The sequence below is a fragment of the Terrapene carolina genome, unplaced genomic scaffold (genome assembly GCF_002925995.2).
Source record: "Terrapene carolina triunguis isolate 2854851 unplaced genomic scaffold, T_m_triunguis-2.0 Scaffold238, whole genome shotgun sequence".
Taxonomy (NCBI): domain Eukaryota; kingdom Metazoa; phylum Chordata; order Testudines; family Emydidae; genus Terrapene; species Terrapene triunguis.
Genome location: NW_020664589.1, coordinates 12,764,994 through 12,780,635, shown reverse-complemented (window position 1 = coordinate 12,780,635; position 15,642 = coordinate 12,764,994). Strand labels below are relative to the sequence as shown.

Genomic DNA, 15,642 nt, shown 5'->3' with positions numbered 1-15,642 from the left:
GTATGCTGATTAGTCGCCTCCCTTTACCCCAGAAGTAGCTGCATTTCGTTGGTGCTGGATGGCTTGTGAAGTGCTGTGGGATCCTTTGGATGGAAAGGGGCTATGGAAATGTAAGATGTTGTTTCACTTATGCTTGTAATGAATCACAAAGACTCGGTATGGTAGTCTGAACATTTTTTGCAATAAATACTATGAAGTCCTTATTGCTCCTGAGGGATGCATTACAGATTCCTCTGCTATTTCATCAGTATGGAGGAAGCATTGCATGGGCAGCTTCTTGCTAGACATACTGCAAATATTTGGAAGAGACCCAGACAGTACTTTATATATAGATGTGTACAGACATATATAGATATGTATACACACACCCACACACTCTTCCCCAGCATTTGTTTGGGCAACAGAGTAGAAATATCAATGTTCCAAGAGTTAACATGCTTATCTGATTTAGTAGTAGTTTCCAGTCATTGTAATAAATTAGGTTTCTATTTATAGTCAGTACTTTGGGACTTCACAGTTGCATTAAGAACAATACAGAGTTCTTATTGAAAAAGAAGTATTAAAATAATTATCTTAAAGATCTAAACACAACATAAATAGTCATGTTTGCTTTTTTGGTGGTTAGTTCACTGAATTTCATAGAGTTGGTTTCATTTTCAGTTCAAGGCTACGTTCTCACTTAACTAGGGATTTAGATTTCTTTACAGTATCTACATTAGCAGCCCCACTTGTGGCCTTTTCCAGATGCACTCTGTTTTGAGTGTGAAGTGTAAAGCATTTTGCATTATTCAACAACATAGGTTTGGGTTTTTTTCCAATAGCCCATATATAACTAAATGCAGCTATCCATCACTCGCTCTTAGCTATCTCATCTACCAAAAAGTTCTCCTAAAATCTAACCTTTGGGGTCAAGAGGGATTATTTTTCCAGTGGGAGAATTAAGAAAGCAGTTGAAGTTTCCATACAAGAAGCTGTTTAAAACATCTTCCCAGCTTTTCCCATTTTAGGCCCTGATCTAGTAGCAGGGTCCTTACAATACCACAACTCAGGTAAGAGACCTCCTGTACAGATCTCACTGCGCGGTCAGGACTTTACGCAGTACAAGTCCCCTCCTACAGACCTTGCTCAGGCAAAACCTCCAACGAAGCCAATGAGAGTGCTGCCCGAATAAAAGCCTGCAGTAGCATTTCCTACTGGCCCAATCCAACTTCCACTGAAATCTTTATTGACTTCAACAGGAATTGGACTGGGTCTTAGTTGCGCAAACAATGCATTAAGAATCATTTGGAGATGCAGCATTTTCACGTAGCCCTCAGATACTAATGAGGAACAGATGTTGGGCCAGGCAGGCTGGGGAGTTTGTCCACAACAATTCTACCGACACATGGCAAAAACATCATGTTCAAGTTTTAGTAAAATCTAGACGCCCATGAGCATCCTTTATTGCAAATCAGTTAACCAAAAAATACATCATTTTTGCAAACTACAACTTTGCAGGTAGATAACTTTATTACAGAAGATTTTTTCGTAAACTACATTCTAGTTTATAAAACATAGGAAGACAACACCACATGATGTTTAAATCACTTGTATTAGGGATGTCACAATACCGATGCTCCGTAAGTGTTTACTAAGAGATGAGCACACAAGGGACTGCAGAAAGCCTTGTGCTTTTGAGAAACTGAAATCATATTTGGTTTCTAACTAAAAGGGATCAGGAATCTCTCCCTTTTCTTAGGTTTCCTTGATTGACTGCATTGTAGGTGAGTGAATGTCCTGTGTGTATGCATAGTGTTCGCTTTCCTTTTGCAGTCAATGAGTGAGCAATATTCTGACACCTCTAATAAGCATGATGTACTTAAGACTTGTTCATTTAGATTTTTGAAACAAAATCCACCTTTTTAAAAAAAACGTATTTACAAACCTTAAATCTGCCACAGGCTTATACTATATTTTACATGGTTGTTTTCCCCCCACCTCCACAAAAGAGTGTGCACCAATATAAACCCGATGCGTCACTCCAAACTAGCGAGAATAAAATGTCAACATTTAAAAACATGGGCTCAGCAGCCCAGTTTCTGCCTGTGTCTCCTAATTTCTGCCCTCATGGTAGAATAGGTCAGGGCTACATCCAAACCTGACATCTTAAGTTGCAAACCCAAAAGTTTAACATTTCAAAAAGAGCTTGGATGTTAGGGATTGATAGTAGACTGTGGTTGGGCATTGTAATGCTCTGTTAACTTTCATTCAAGTTGGTTTACAGTAATTGACAAATGCCTCCTTTACAATAGGACAGGCCACCCTTAAAAGAAGGATGTGGTTCTAAAATCCTAGCATTTTTATTGTTTAAATTGTTATTCAGTCAATTGCAGAAAAACCCCAAGAAACTCTTCGGCACTGACTCCATAGCTATGGGTTTTCAACAGATTTGGCAAATGTTCGGTTTCTCTAGGCAGCAACGTTATGTAGATTATTTTTTTTTTTTTTTAGCTTAGAACCTATCACAGGTCTGTAATTCTGATTTTTTGATATAGACAGCATTTAAATATATATAAAAAAAGAAAGAACAAGAATTTCTATGTATTAAGATAAATGTACAACTATATAATACTGAAATTTTAAACAAAGATTCATGACTAGTACCATAAAATGTCCTCTCAGATAACACCCAAGAAAACATTTTAAAGTACATTTCAAAAATCGATTCATGTTTAATTTATAATTTTTTCAAGGGGTGACATTTGAAGCTAATTCTCCCCCCTTCCCCTCCCACTTTTTCTGGGTTTGAAAGCAAAAAAAAATAAAAAAAAAAATCAATAAATAAATTGCATTTCAGAATCACGAATCTTTGCTTACAACTTTACAAAAACAACCCCCACCCCCCCATCAAGTCAACATATTAAAAAACACCCCAAAAACAAAAAAGAATTTTCTATAAAAGATCTACTAGGTTTTAATTCCTTGGCGTACAACTGAAGTGTCTCATTTTGAGTTCTTAACAATAGAACATATAAATAAAAAGGCAGTGTTTTCATGTAAAATAAAAGTACATAAATAAATACTAAAAAAAGATTAAACATTGTGTTCTTAATTTGTATAAAAAACATATAAAAAAGGATCCTTCAGTCCAAACAACCAGTGTCCTTAGAAGAAGTTTTAAAAAGATGATCCTAAGTCCCACTGTGTCAATGTCTCTGAAACACCTTCTTTACTTGAAGGCTTCTGGGATGTGTCCTATCTGTGACTGCATACTCGTGGGCGGGCTGGAGATCCCCTCTGACCAATCAGATATGTTGGAATGAGGTGACGAGCTTGACCATTGGTCCGGTGACTCCGGGGAAGGTGTTAAGAAAGGGTGGTCTGGCACCTGAAGCTGGTGATTGGGTGTATTGTCCAAGGGGGAGGAGTAACTGTGTTGAGAGGGTGGAGTTAAAAACTGGGTGGTGGTCATGGGTTGTGTGAGGGAAGATGGTAGAGACGTTGATAGGATCTGGGTCTCTTGAGGCAAAATAGTGTGCACTGTCATGGTAGTGCTGCTCACCTGCTGCATGTCTGACTGGTTTAGCTCGTTACTGAGGAAGTTTTGGCTAATGTGGGCGTTGGTGTTTGAGCTGGTATTGTGATGTTGCTGCTGTTGCAGATTTTGCTGTTGCAGCTGCTGCTGTAAATTCTGCTGCTGTTGGATCTGTTGCAACTGCGGGGCCTGCATCAGATGTGGCTGAGAGGCCAGCCTTGTATTAGGCATGGGCTGGTAGCTCATCATCTGCGACAAAGTAGTGGTGGGCATGCCGTTGTGCAGGGAGGTCATCATGCCATGTTGAAGGGCTTGAGTTTGCTGGTGAGCCCCAGGCTGGATGTTGCTTCTCATTGGATTATACTGGTTCTGGACCATCCCATTTTGCAGCCTTGTTAGCCAGTCGCACTGCCCGTTCAGGCTGGCAGCCCCGCCTACAGTGAAATTCATCGGTGCACTGCTCATGACTGTGCTGGGGCTGGATACAGGAAGGTGAGAGAGACGCGGGGGCACTGAATCGAAGGCCATCCTGCTGGAGCTGCCCATCGCCATATCCTGCTTTCCCGCCATGTTAAGATGGTTGATACTCATGTGGGCATCAGGCATGCCTGGCAGGTGATTCAGAGGCATGGAAGGGGACTGCTGAAATGGAGATGTCATCAGTGGAGGAGAAGCAACATCCGACAGGTACCCATGGGGCGACTCCAGGGAGTCGACTGGTGACAGCACACTAGAGCTATCTAGAAGGCAACCTTTCCCATCCTGCGATTTTTTCCTCCTGGCTTTGATGTCTTTGGAATCTTTGCTATTGCAGCTCAGGCCCTTGGTACTTGGCTTCCTAGCTTTCTTCCCCTGGACGTTGGGTTTCAGGTTGCCGATGTAACTGTTGGGAGAGCAGAGCGGAGGAGATAGGGTGGGCGCCCCCAGTGGGCCATTATGCAGTGGAGGGCTCCGTACCAGGTTATACTCGTCCAGCAGCCGCACAATGTCATGGTGCATGCGTTCCTGCGCAATGTCCCGTGGGAGCCGGTCCATGTGATCGGTTATGTCACGGTTCGCAAAGTGATCCAGGAGGACTTTGGCAGTTTCGTAGCTCCCTTCTCTGGCTGCAAGAAACAACGGTGTCTCCTCCTAGAAACACAGTGGAGACAGTTTGGTTTAAAACCCCAAAGCTAACAGGTTCCCCTGGCCAGCCCAATCCTGGTCTGATTTTGGATTTGAAGACATCGCTATTAATTAGGAAGCTCAGCAGCTGCACAAATAATGGCAAGGTTCATAAGTTCCTGGAGTTCAACTTCACGCAATGGTAAGGGGCAGAGTCTCACTTCCTTGCATAGCTTCTCTCTCCCCTGGCACAAGTGCTCAGGAGAAAGGCTGCTGGGGAGGCAGAGTGGGGACAATACTCATGGGAAAGTTGGGCTCGGACTAGTCACCGAACTGGGTTGAACCCTAGGCTGGGGGAGTTTTCTGTTACCCCTTTTTTGGAGGCAAGACCTTGCTGAATGCCTCGGTGTTTGAATTCTGCGAGTGACCTCATCCATATCCAATACTAAACCACTAACCACATGTGACCTTCACCTCAAAGGCACAATGAGGTGAGCAAACGAACACTTGTTATTTCCTCCTAATCCAACAGCGCACAGGTCACTAACACTGCATACGGGGCCAACCCTTGGGCTCCGTATTCAAGCCAACTCCCATCAACTTCAGTTGGAGTAAAAATCAGATGCAGACGCTCCCTGACTTAGGCAAGCGTTCCGTTCTGGAAAGTCTTGCGTAAGTCGGAAACGTATACCCAACCATTATGCAAAAAAAAACCAACCCCAAACTATTTCTAGTTACGGAACTTTTTCCGTAAGTGCAGATTTGCGTAGGTCAGGTTTGCATAACCCGGGGGGCGTCTGTACAGAGCTCACCATCTGGCAGCCAGGGTTGAATTTTAGGCAAAGATGACCCTCGGATTGACTTGTACAAGGAAAATAATTGCCTTGCATCTGCTAGCCCCGTAGATCCCTACCTTGTTGTTCTGCATGTCTTTGTTGGCACCGTTCTTCAGCAGCACCATGGCAGCTTCTACGTTATTCACAGCAGCTGCCCAGTGCAGCGCTGATTTGCCTAGGGAAGAAGAAGGTGATATACCGCCCGCATTAGTCAGCAGTCAGAACAACAACCAATATTCCCTGCCCACAACACCTCAGACAGCAGTGCATGTGTTAGAAGACTGCCGTACCTAGGTCATCCACTGCATTGACATCCGCGTGGCAATTGATCAGATCCTCCAGCATGCCCTCCACGGCCAAGCGAGCTGCCAAGATCAGCGGCGTGGTCCCATCGTGCATGCGGGCATCCAAATCGGTCGCTCTGTTCCTAATCAGGATCTGCCCACAACGAGATGAACGCATGGAAATGTTAGGAGAAAGCCAGCGGATAGTCCAGCGAGGTGTCCACATAACAAAAACTACCAGCCCTCTTGCTGGGAGCCGCTACAGAGAGATCAAGGTCTGGAAGGTGTTGTGAAGGCTCAGTTCCCTCTCTCGTGCCTAGAGTTGGTCCCTGCAGGCCAGGGGTGGCTCATATAAGCGGGGCAGCATTGGGGAGGCTTGCACAGCCACCATGCTGTACCTGCTCTGCCACTAAAGAGGCGGCTTCAAGTCGCCAAGGCTTACATCGTTGTACCTTTCCACAGCACTAAATGCTGGGGCAAATGCTAAAATCCGTACTCAGAAAAATTCTCATCGGCATCAATAATAACTTGGCTGATTAAGGCCAGGATGGAGACTTTGGGATAGGATCAATTAACAGGGGCCACAAAACTGACTCCGAGTGGCCCTTTACTCTGTAGACAAAGGACCGCAGTAGGAAAGGTTGCTAGCTAAGGCTGATGTACCTGGAAGACTCCTTGAGCATCAGCTGAGACAGCTGCATGGAGGGGCGTCCTGCCCATGTTGTCCTGGATGTTTGCATCTGCACTGGCCTCCAGCAGGCGTTTGGCAGCATCGGAGCGAGAGTACCTTGCGGCCAGGTGGAGTGCCGTCTCGCCAGTTCGGTCTGTCTGGTTGTGCAGGCTGGCACCCTGGTAAATGAAATCCGAGATGACAGCGGGAGCATCCTCCTCCTCTTCGCTGTTGCCAGTCTCCAGCCCTCCTCCACTGCATGAAGCGATCATGAGCGGGGTGAATCCGTCTGGAAAACACAGAGCGACCCCATGAACAGCGAGGGACTCTTGGCCCTTCTGTGATAGGCGATTCCAGGGAGACGTTCTGACTTGCCGGGGCTACTTGTTCTCCTGGCACATCGAGCTCTGGTTCCTATCTACTTCCTAACATCAGAAACTAACCCTCTTCCTCAGATTTAGGTCTGAATTTATTCCTCATTCAGTAGCTTCTCACCACTCACTGGCTTCCCTATTTTGTCTGCGGTCTTGGATTCAACTCTCCAAAGCACTTCAGGGCACGGTTTACATGGAAGACACTAGGCAGAATACAGCTGCACTGTACTGAAGTTTAAAAGCTTTTCTTATTTGACTGTGGAACAGTCTCCCAAGGGAAGTGGATGAAGCTCTGATGCTTGGGATAGTTAAAACCTGACTAGACAAGAAAACACTTGTAAACATCCTATAGGGATCAATCCTGCACTGGCAGGCAGATGAATGGCATGATTGAATGGGTATTTTCCCCCAACTCTAACCTCTTTGATTCTCTGACTTCCCTCTCTGTGGTTAAATAAGGAGAGATTTATGGAAAACAAAATACCACAAAGGCAAATCTCCTTAAATCATACAAAACAGTAGCAATGCAACATGGAAGGACTTCTAGGCGGGGCATTTCTGTGTTAGGTCACATGAAGACTGATGTGTAAATGGCAGCACAGCAATAGGCACATTAGAAATGGGACTAGATAGATATTCGTGCACTGCTCAATTGTAGAAAGAGAATGAGGTTTGTAGATTAAATTATGCAAGCATCAGAGCAAGGCATCTCCCTTACCAGGACCTCGAACGTTGACATCCATACAATCTGCATCAATTTCACCTTGCGGTGGGGTGGGTGCCATGGAAGAGATGCGCAGATCGGCTGCATCTAGGTGCTGTTGAGTCCACTGCCTGTGATCTGTCTGATCGTCCGTGTCTGGCAGCATCGCCTGCTCCTCAAACTGAGAAAGGACAAAAGGAAGCTGAAAGTCAGACCTCAAGGAAAAGGCAAGAGAAGCTATAAAAAAGCCGGGTTGAAATGAAAAGCTGTGTGAGACTCAAAGCTACATTTACATCACACGCAGGTTGAAAAGGAGCCTTCAGAAGTTGTGATCAACATGGTATGGAGCCCTAAGAGCAAACCCTTGTGTTATGTCTCATAGCACTGTTCACCTTCCTAATGAAATAGCTCAATGTTACTGTTCACTTACCCTGAACTTCTTAGTGTCCAAGGTTTCTTCATCACCCCATTCATTCTGGTTGTCATCCATCAAGGTGCCATCAGAAGCATTTTTCAGGGGTCTTTAAAAAAAAACAGAAAAACTCAAGTAATTAGTTCTTCTGCAAAAACGGAGAGGCAATGGGTCACATGCTTTACATGCACAAAACTAAATGAAGAAATTCATGGTAATTTACAAAACATTAAAATCCCCACAAAGCTAGGGTATTGTTCTCCCCTTGCAAAACCCTGAGAACTCTATAACCTTTTCCCTGCTGTAGCGTATCAAGCACTAAAGGAGAGAGCTCGAACGGTTCCGTTAGAGTAGCACTGCCATTAGTAGCTGCACGCCACAGCATTTAACAGGTTAACAGTAAGATTACTCACTTCAGTCCAACGGAATCCTCCCCAAGTGGTTCTCGTCGCTTCTTCTTGCTTGACTCTGTCACTTTGAAGCCTTCTGGGAACCAGAGCTGCCCATGCTCCCTGCGCCGCTTTCGAGATACCACTACTCCCACTCCAATGAAAGCAAGCAAGACAAGTGCAGCCACCACCACATACATAGGATACAGCTGGGAGTTCCTCTGGGGCTCAGCTGTTTCACCTAAAAAAAGAGTGGGGCGCATGGAGAAAGTGAGACATTAAGCTGCATATCAAACTGGTGATGGAGCACAAATGAAGCGAAATTAGTTAATAGAGGTACCTATGGCTGATCTAAATCATCCCTCAAAATAAGGTCATTTTATACGCTATTAATCAGAATTGCAAACTATTGGCAAATTCTCCTCTGCACAAGCCCGCTGCATCAGGAGACAGCTTTACTTTTCTCTCCTTTAAGGAAAAGGATTAGCAAACTTCAAATCACTGCGCTCTCATTGAGCTGTTAAGACAAAAGGATTCAGGGGGATTTCGAAGATACAAACTCCAGCTCCTCACATGTCACTGATTGATTGGAGTTGGGTTTTTTCCCCCCTTTTTTAGCTGTAATGATTTTGAAATAAACCCGAACTAAGCAAAATAAAAAAAAATACAGAATTAGTTTATTAATTTAGATTTAATAAACACAAAAGATTCAAGGTTATTAAAGCCGAACTGTCTCTGGATACAGCATTCTGAGCTCGGCTGGCTGATAATTGGATCACGGATGTGGGCTGGAAAGTTTCAATCACCTCCAGTCTCAATCCCTCCAGCAGCTGCCAGCTAAACTTACTTTTAACGGCTTCTATTTTGTAGGGGATGTTCAGGTTACCAAGTGAGGCCAAGGCACCCAGGAAAGCCGCCACGTCAGTTGCGCTCTGAAAGCATTGCGAGGAGGACTGGATGCACTGGCGGTTGTCGATTTCCAAGTATATGATGGATCTGTATGGAAGAAGAGCAAATGGAAATAGAGAGCAATGATCAGACTGAAGGAGAGGCAAGACCTATGTCTGTTCTCCCCATAACCCCACATCAGGGTGGATTAAGATGGTGGAAACAGACTTGTTTACTCATGCATGGGCCAAACCTGCAGACCTAAGTTAGGCACAGCTCTCGCTAATGTCAATTGGAGTTTTACCTGTGTGAGGACTGTAGGATTTAGCTCCAAATCTATTTGTCAGCTGTTCAGTAACACAGGAATGTCTTTCCTTAGCAACGACAGAAGTCACACAAACACGATAGGGTAATAAATAACAATACTACTTGGGGCCTGAATCTCTTCTCACACCAGTTTTACCCCATCGTATTCTCCGCTGATTTTAGTGGAGGGACTCCTGACTTCTACTGCTCCGAGCAGGAGGAGAATTGGGCCCTTTGTAGCTACACAGCACTTTTCAGCAAGTGTCTCAAAGCACCTTGCAACTTTGCAGCAATTGAGACTCATAACAGACCTCTACAGTCAGGAAACCGAGGCTTAACTAAGTGACTTCCTAAAATAATGAGAGCCAATCTAGTTCTGACTGCCAGTCGCACCCCCGCAGAGTGACTCCTAGTCAACACATGGGACTCCATTAGCCATGTCAGTTGTAGCATTATTTAAAAAAATAAATTCCAAACCAGAAACCTGTCAGCATTGACACCCCCTTCCCAACTTCTTTTGCATAAGAAATTCGGTTCCACTTCATATTTAAAACCAACATCTAGGTAAAATTCTCCGTCCTGCAGCATTTTCCTTAGAGCGGATTATTAATATTAATAGGGCACAATAACTGCTGTCCAATGAAAGCCTTTTCTCTGCCCCCTCACCCTCTTATATCCATCTGATCCAGCTCTCTCCGCTGCCTTTCACCGACACGCGACGAGAGGGACGTCTTTATTGTGTTGAAGACGGCGCTGGGCATGTCCGACCAGTTCTCCGTCGACCTCTTGATGTGGTGCTTTTTCAGCTCCTCTTCATTGCCATAGTATGGGAAGATCATGTACTCTCCCTTGGGGTTCTTCTTGAAGACCACATTGGTGTGAAGGACGCGGCTGAGCTCCCGGAGGAAGTTGAAGGAGTTGTTCTTCAGGTTCTCTGGGGTTATCAGGACCACCACTACCAAAGTGCCATCTGCAAGTTTCTCAGGCATGTTGTTGGCACAGTCCAGACCATCCCATTCACACTCAGCGTTGTTACACCCCTGGTCGCAGTGACCATCTGAAAAGTGATCTTTACAGTATTGGTCATACAGAGGACTAGGGAGAAGGAAAAGAAAGGGAAAAGGATTAATTACACCAACAGCCACTCTTATTATCCATCTACTAAGATAGCAGTAGGAGTTTCAAGGATTTCTGTCCTGTAACAACAGCACTGCTCACCCTGACATCCTAAATTGCCTTATAATGAGGGGAATCACTTTATGCAACACTGAAAAGCAACCACTTCTGGGGTGAAACATGGCAGCTATTAAACTGTAGGTAGCAATTTAGGACGGGATGTGAAGACAATGACTTTGACCCAGGGAAGTTGAGAGAGGCAGAATACAATTACTCAAAAGAGTCTGTCCAGGAACCTGAGATCAAATCCATACTATTGCAAACGAATGTTCAGTAAATGCCAGCAAGTATTTGGGGGCTTTCTGAAAGTTGGTGCCATCGGCAGCACACCAGAAGGATGGCTTCAGTATTGGCCCACATGCTCAGGATCCAACTGATCGCCATATTTGGGGTCGGGAGGGAATTTCCCCCCAGGTCAGATTGGCAGAGACCCTGGAGGGTTTTCACCTTCCTCTGCAGCATGGGGCATGGGTCACTTGCAGGTTTAAACTAGTGTAAATGGTGGATTCTCTGTAACTTGAAGTCTTTAAATCTTGATTTGAGGACTTCAGTAACTCAGCCAGAGATTAGGGGTCCATTACTGGAGTGGGTGGGTGAGGTTCTGTGGCCTGCAATGTGCAGGAGGTCAGACTAGATGATCATGATGGTCCCTTCTGACCTTAAAGTCTACGAGTTCCACCCATTGTAACATGAGCACCACTTCCTATAGAATCCTGGTGGTTTCTTGCTGATCTCCCACTAAGCAGTAACAGTGCCAAACTCAACAAGGCACTGCTATCTGTAGAGTAGAATTCACCAAAGTGGTGAATTTCTATGCAGGATGCTCCATCAGCAGAGATGCCCGAAAAGGAGCCAACAGGGGTGTTACATAATGTGGCGATCTAGTCAAAGAAGGGCCAAACCCAGGAAGTTGTGAGCACCTACAACTTCCAGTGAAGTCAGTGGATGTTGAGGTTGCTCAGGATTTGGCCCCACCAGATATGAAATAGCATCTGGAGAAGCAAAACAAGCAGCAGACGTTCCTCCGATAATCAGCAGAAAGACCCTGGCTTTGAAGGGACAGGGACGGGGAGGAGGTTGCTTACTTGCATTGCCCTTCCACCTTCTGGCAGTCAAAGCCGTCATACAGACACCCGGAGTTGTTGCACTGCTTGTCGCACCGCTCGTTGTTGAAATACTTCCAGCACTCCAGCGACTGGGAGCAGTTCTTCCAGGGGTCGTTGAAGTTGAGGGAACAGTCCCCTCCGTCCCAGCCGCAGGAATGGTTGTTGCACTTCGCATCGCAGATCTTGTTGCCAGCGAAACCCGCGCAATCGGGTATCTCACATTTCTCCTCAATTGTGGGTGGGGGGATGTCCCGGCCGATGCCTCCTGGGAAATCGAAATCCAGGATGTGGCAGTATAGGCCATTGAAATTTGCAGGGCATTTGCACCGGAAATATGGGGGAGCGTCACTGAAGTATTCACAGGTGCCCCCGTTGTAACATTGGTTTGAATGGCAAGGGCTGCTGATGGGGTACTGGCAGTCTGGCCCCGTGAAGGCAGGATCACATATGCACCTGGAGCTCATGTGGCTGGAGATGCAGGTGCCGCCGTTCAGGCAGCGCAGATTCCCACAGGTGCGCGAGTCGTTTTCACAAGTGGCGCCGTCAAAATCCTGGGGAGACAAGAGCCAGGGAGGCAGAGTTAGTGTCTCTGATGTTGCAGCCATCAGCCTTGTGAAGTGTGGATCAGGAGGAACAAACTGCTAGGGAGATAGTGAAAGCTGAAGAGCCGTGACCTAGCACACTGGTTTGGTGTCCAGTTCTGTGTTAGACACTGAATTCTCTCATCATCGTTATGGCCAGCCTGGCCACAGGTCTGGGACAATAACTGTAACATTCTGTAGTAAATTACAGCCTAAGGGAGTTAGGTGCTTAAATCCCATTGAAAGTAATTGGGAATCAGGCACCTAACTATTATCAAAAATAATAAATCAAAGTACAGCCTTAACATTTACCTTGAAATTAAACATGGGGAAAAATCTATACGCTCCTCTACCATGCGATCATCCACCTCCTACCAAAGCAGGTCTCTTCCCCATAGGATATTTGCTAGCGCTCCATCCAGTCCAGCTTTAAATGGCCTATATAACAGAGCTTCCACCATCTCCAGTGTGAGCCTCTTCTACAGTCCTAGCAGATCACCCTGCTAGGCACTGTTCTCTTGATACTCAGCCAAAACCTCTTTCTGCTTGACATCCCCTCTGGCTCCTGGGTAGGGTAATAGATGGCATTCTCCCGCTTTGGGTCACCTGCCCCAATTCCTCTCTCTCTGCCATGGTCATGGCCTGCACACGCTCACACCTGGCTACCACAGTCCCTTTGCTTTAATCACTCCCGGCGGCCCCCTAACCATATGGGGCCAGATTGCGAGCAGTTACTGTCCCATGAGGACTCCCATTAACTGCAGTGGGATTCGTGAATAAGGGGCTCACAACCTGGCCCCTTTGGTCTGAGCTCCCTCCAGTGTACTGGTTTGGAGGGTCCACATGATGTACTAGGACTCAGATTTTCAGGCCGCATGGGACTATTAGATCCCCTAGCTTGCCCTCCTATGAGCATGGAGCATAACTGTTGCGTGAAACCTGGAAGGAGTTAGATACGTACAGGGGGGCATTTACAGATGAAGCCCCAGCCAGTGTTGCTAGCAACTGCACACGTTCCGCCGTTCCTGCAGGGTTTACCCTTACAGCCATCCACCACGGTATCACAGCGACGGCCTGTGGGGGGAAGGAGGCACCTGTGAGTGTGACGTGTTACCAGCAGCCTCGGGGTCCTTCCTGGGCTGGCTGGGAAAGGCTCACTCACCTGCATACCCCTGCCTGCACTCGCACTTGTAATCGTTGACGCGCTGCACGCAGTTCTGGGTCCCCCGCGCGTCACACGGGTTGGAGAGGCACTCGTTGACGTCCCCCTCGCAGCGCTCCCCCACGAAGCCGGGTGGGCAGTTGCAGCTGTAGCCGCCCACCCGGTCTATGCATCTGCCGTTGTTAAAGCACTTGGGCCCCAGAGTGACAGGATCAAAGAAGGGGCTGCAGTCGTCAACGTTGATTTCACAGTGCACCCCTGGGGACAGATGGGGTGGGAGGAACAGCCCATGTTCAGTCTGATTTATTTTTTGTTTTACCCTAGCGCCCCTGGGCTCTGGTCATGGACCAGGACTCCATTGTGCTGGGCGCTGCACAAACCCAGAACCAAAAGATATGGGGCTTACAAGCTAAGTATAGGACAAGAGACGGAGACAGACAGATTGATGGGGGAGTGCAAGGAAACCATGAGTCAGTACTGGTCAGCATGGCAGGCACTGGTAACAGGGCAGTCAGACGGCGTCTCCCCCTGCAGCGTGAGTAGCTGCTTGCCAACCTCCCCTCCAGCCATTTCAGTGGGAGTTGAGGGCACCCGGTCTCTGGCAGGAGGGGACCAGCAGCGTTACAAGACCACTTGAGCTCCTTGATGGCTGGGCTAACAAGCTACTGTAATCCAATATTCCTGCAGCTGCTTCTGCCATTAAGACCAGCATGCGTACACAGGAGCTAATGAGCACATATCAAGGATATCTGCACTCAGAAAAGTATTCCCCATTAATTTACCTTGAGTCCCTCTGGGGCAAGAGCATTTGTAGGTATTGATGAGATCGATGCAGGTTCCTCCATTCTGGCACGGGTGAGACAGGCACTCATTGATCTCCTCTGAGCAGTTAACTCCGTGATAGCCAGCAACACACTGCAAGGGAGGAATAAGGGGAACCATTAGTTACATTCACTCTGATAATGAACCTGTTCAGTTCTAATCTCAGGTTCCTATACTGTTCCCATCACTGAGGTATCTGAGTGCCTGATCCCTTCCTTCAGCGGTCATGTGGGGGCTATTCTAGCCCTGATTAAAGGCCAGGATGTCCAAAGCATGGGCTAAACACTGCTTTCCCTCTCTCCCCAGCAATACCCGGGCCTCAGTATTGCAGATTGCAGCTGCAATCTACTCAATTTTATGCAAACCGGGGGCAGCCCAGAGGGAACTAGTCAGTTGCCAATGAGGCAGTATGGTCTGGCAGAAGTTTGGACAGCTTTGTTTATAGAAGAGAGAGAGAGAGAGAGAGAGAGAGAGAATAATTAGCACTTACAAAGCACCTGCCATCTGTGGATCTCAAAGCACGCTGGATTATGCACAGGCAATGCTGTTAATCCCACTTTACAGACGGAGAAGAGTGAGGCACAGAGAAGCGAAGTGTCTTGTCCGAAGTTGCAGAGTCAGGAGTAGAACCCGAGCACCCCATCTCCCAGCCCTTTGCTCTAACTGCTAAGCCCCACGTGCTCCCCCAGAGTGCTGGCAGGCAGCCAGCGTACCTCACAGGAGTAGCCTCCCAGGTAGTCCGTGCATGTAGCTCCATTCTGGCAGGGGGTCGGGGAGCACTCGTCCACCTGCTCCTCGCAGTAGCTGCCGGTGTAGCCAGCCTGGCAGCGGCAGAAGTGCGTGTTGCCTGTATCCACGCAGAGGCCGGAGTTCCTGCACAGGTGCACCATGTCGACGCCTGGGAGAGCACAAGGCCGGGAGCACACAGTGAAGCACACGCAAGGCCAGCGATGCATGGGCATGTTTGTGCCAAATGGGCCTGTACCGGGGAGGCTGCTCTTTGAGAAAAGCACCCCCATAAGGCACTATTAGAAGTGCCAGGTCTTGGCCCTCGCTCTGGCTTCTTTGGGTCACTCTGGTGATCTCTGGCCAGGACAGCAGCCACTGGGAGCTGTTCCGAGTCATTGTAAATCACAGCAGCCCTGAGGTTGCTTTAACTTGTGCCAGAGGCTGAACTAGCCCCCAGCAGTGCTAGGAGTCAGGGTGTACAGCCACCTTTCTCCCCATTTCCCGGGCCCTGTGCCAAAGAGAGCTTGGCCATTCCTTGGAAATCTGACCCTAAACCTCCATGAATTGACAGGCCCCGGGGCGCTAT

At 47.1% G+C, this 15,642-nt stretch overlaps 1 protein-coding gene across 1 annotated transcript in view; it reads right to left on the bottom strand.

Annotated features, from left to right (window-relative positions):
* Positions 1–2,756: 2,756 nt before the first annotated feature.
* NOTCH1 (notch receptor 1) overlaps positions 2,757–15,642 on the bottom strand; it is a 79,268-nt gene continuing 66,382 nt past the window's right edge. Inside the window, exons 21-34 of the mRNA XM_024206622.3 lie at positions 15,041–15,225; positions 14,288–14,420; positions 13,506–13,763; positions 13,305–13,417; positions 11,742–12,313; positions 10,147–10,575; positions 9,134–9,282; positions 8,311–8,527; positions 7,916–8,006; positions 7,501–7,666; positions 6,402–6,697; positions 5,745–5,892; positions 5,532–5,629; positions 2,757–4,645 (exon numbers count right to left, since the gene is read on the bottom strand). Coding sequence (XP_024062390.2) covers positions 3,209–4,645; positions 5,532–5,629; positions 5,745–5,892; positions 6,402–6,697; positions 7,501–7,666; positions 7,916–8,006; positions 8,311–8,527; positions 9,134–9,282; positions 10,147–10,575; positions 11,742–12,313; positions 13,305–13,417; positions 13,506–13,763; positions 14,288–14,420; positions 15,041–15,225 — 4,292 coding nt within the window. The 3' untranslated portion in view covers positions 2,757–3,208. The remainder of the gene's footprint in view (positions 4,646–5,531; positions 5,630–5,744; positions 5,893–6,401; positions 6,698–7,500; positions 7,667–7,915; positions 8,007–8,310; positions 8,528–9,133; positions 9,283–10,146; positions 10,576–11,741; positions 12,314–13,304; positions 13,418–13,505; positions 13,764–14,287; positions 14,421–15,040; positions 15,226–15,642) is intronic.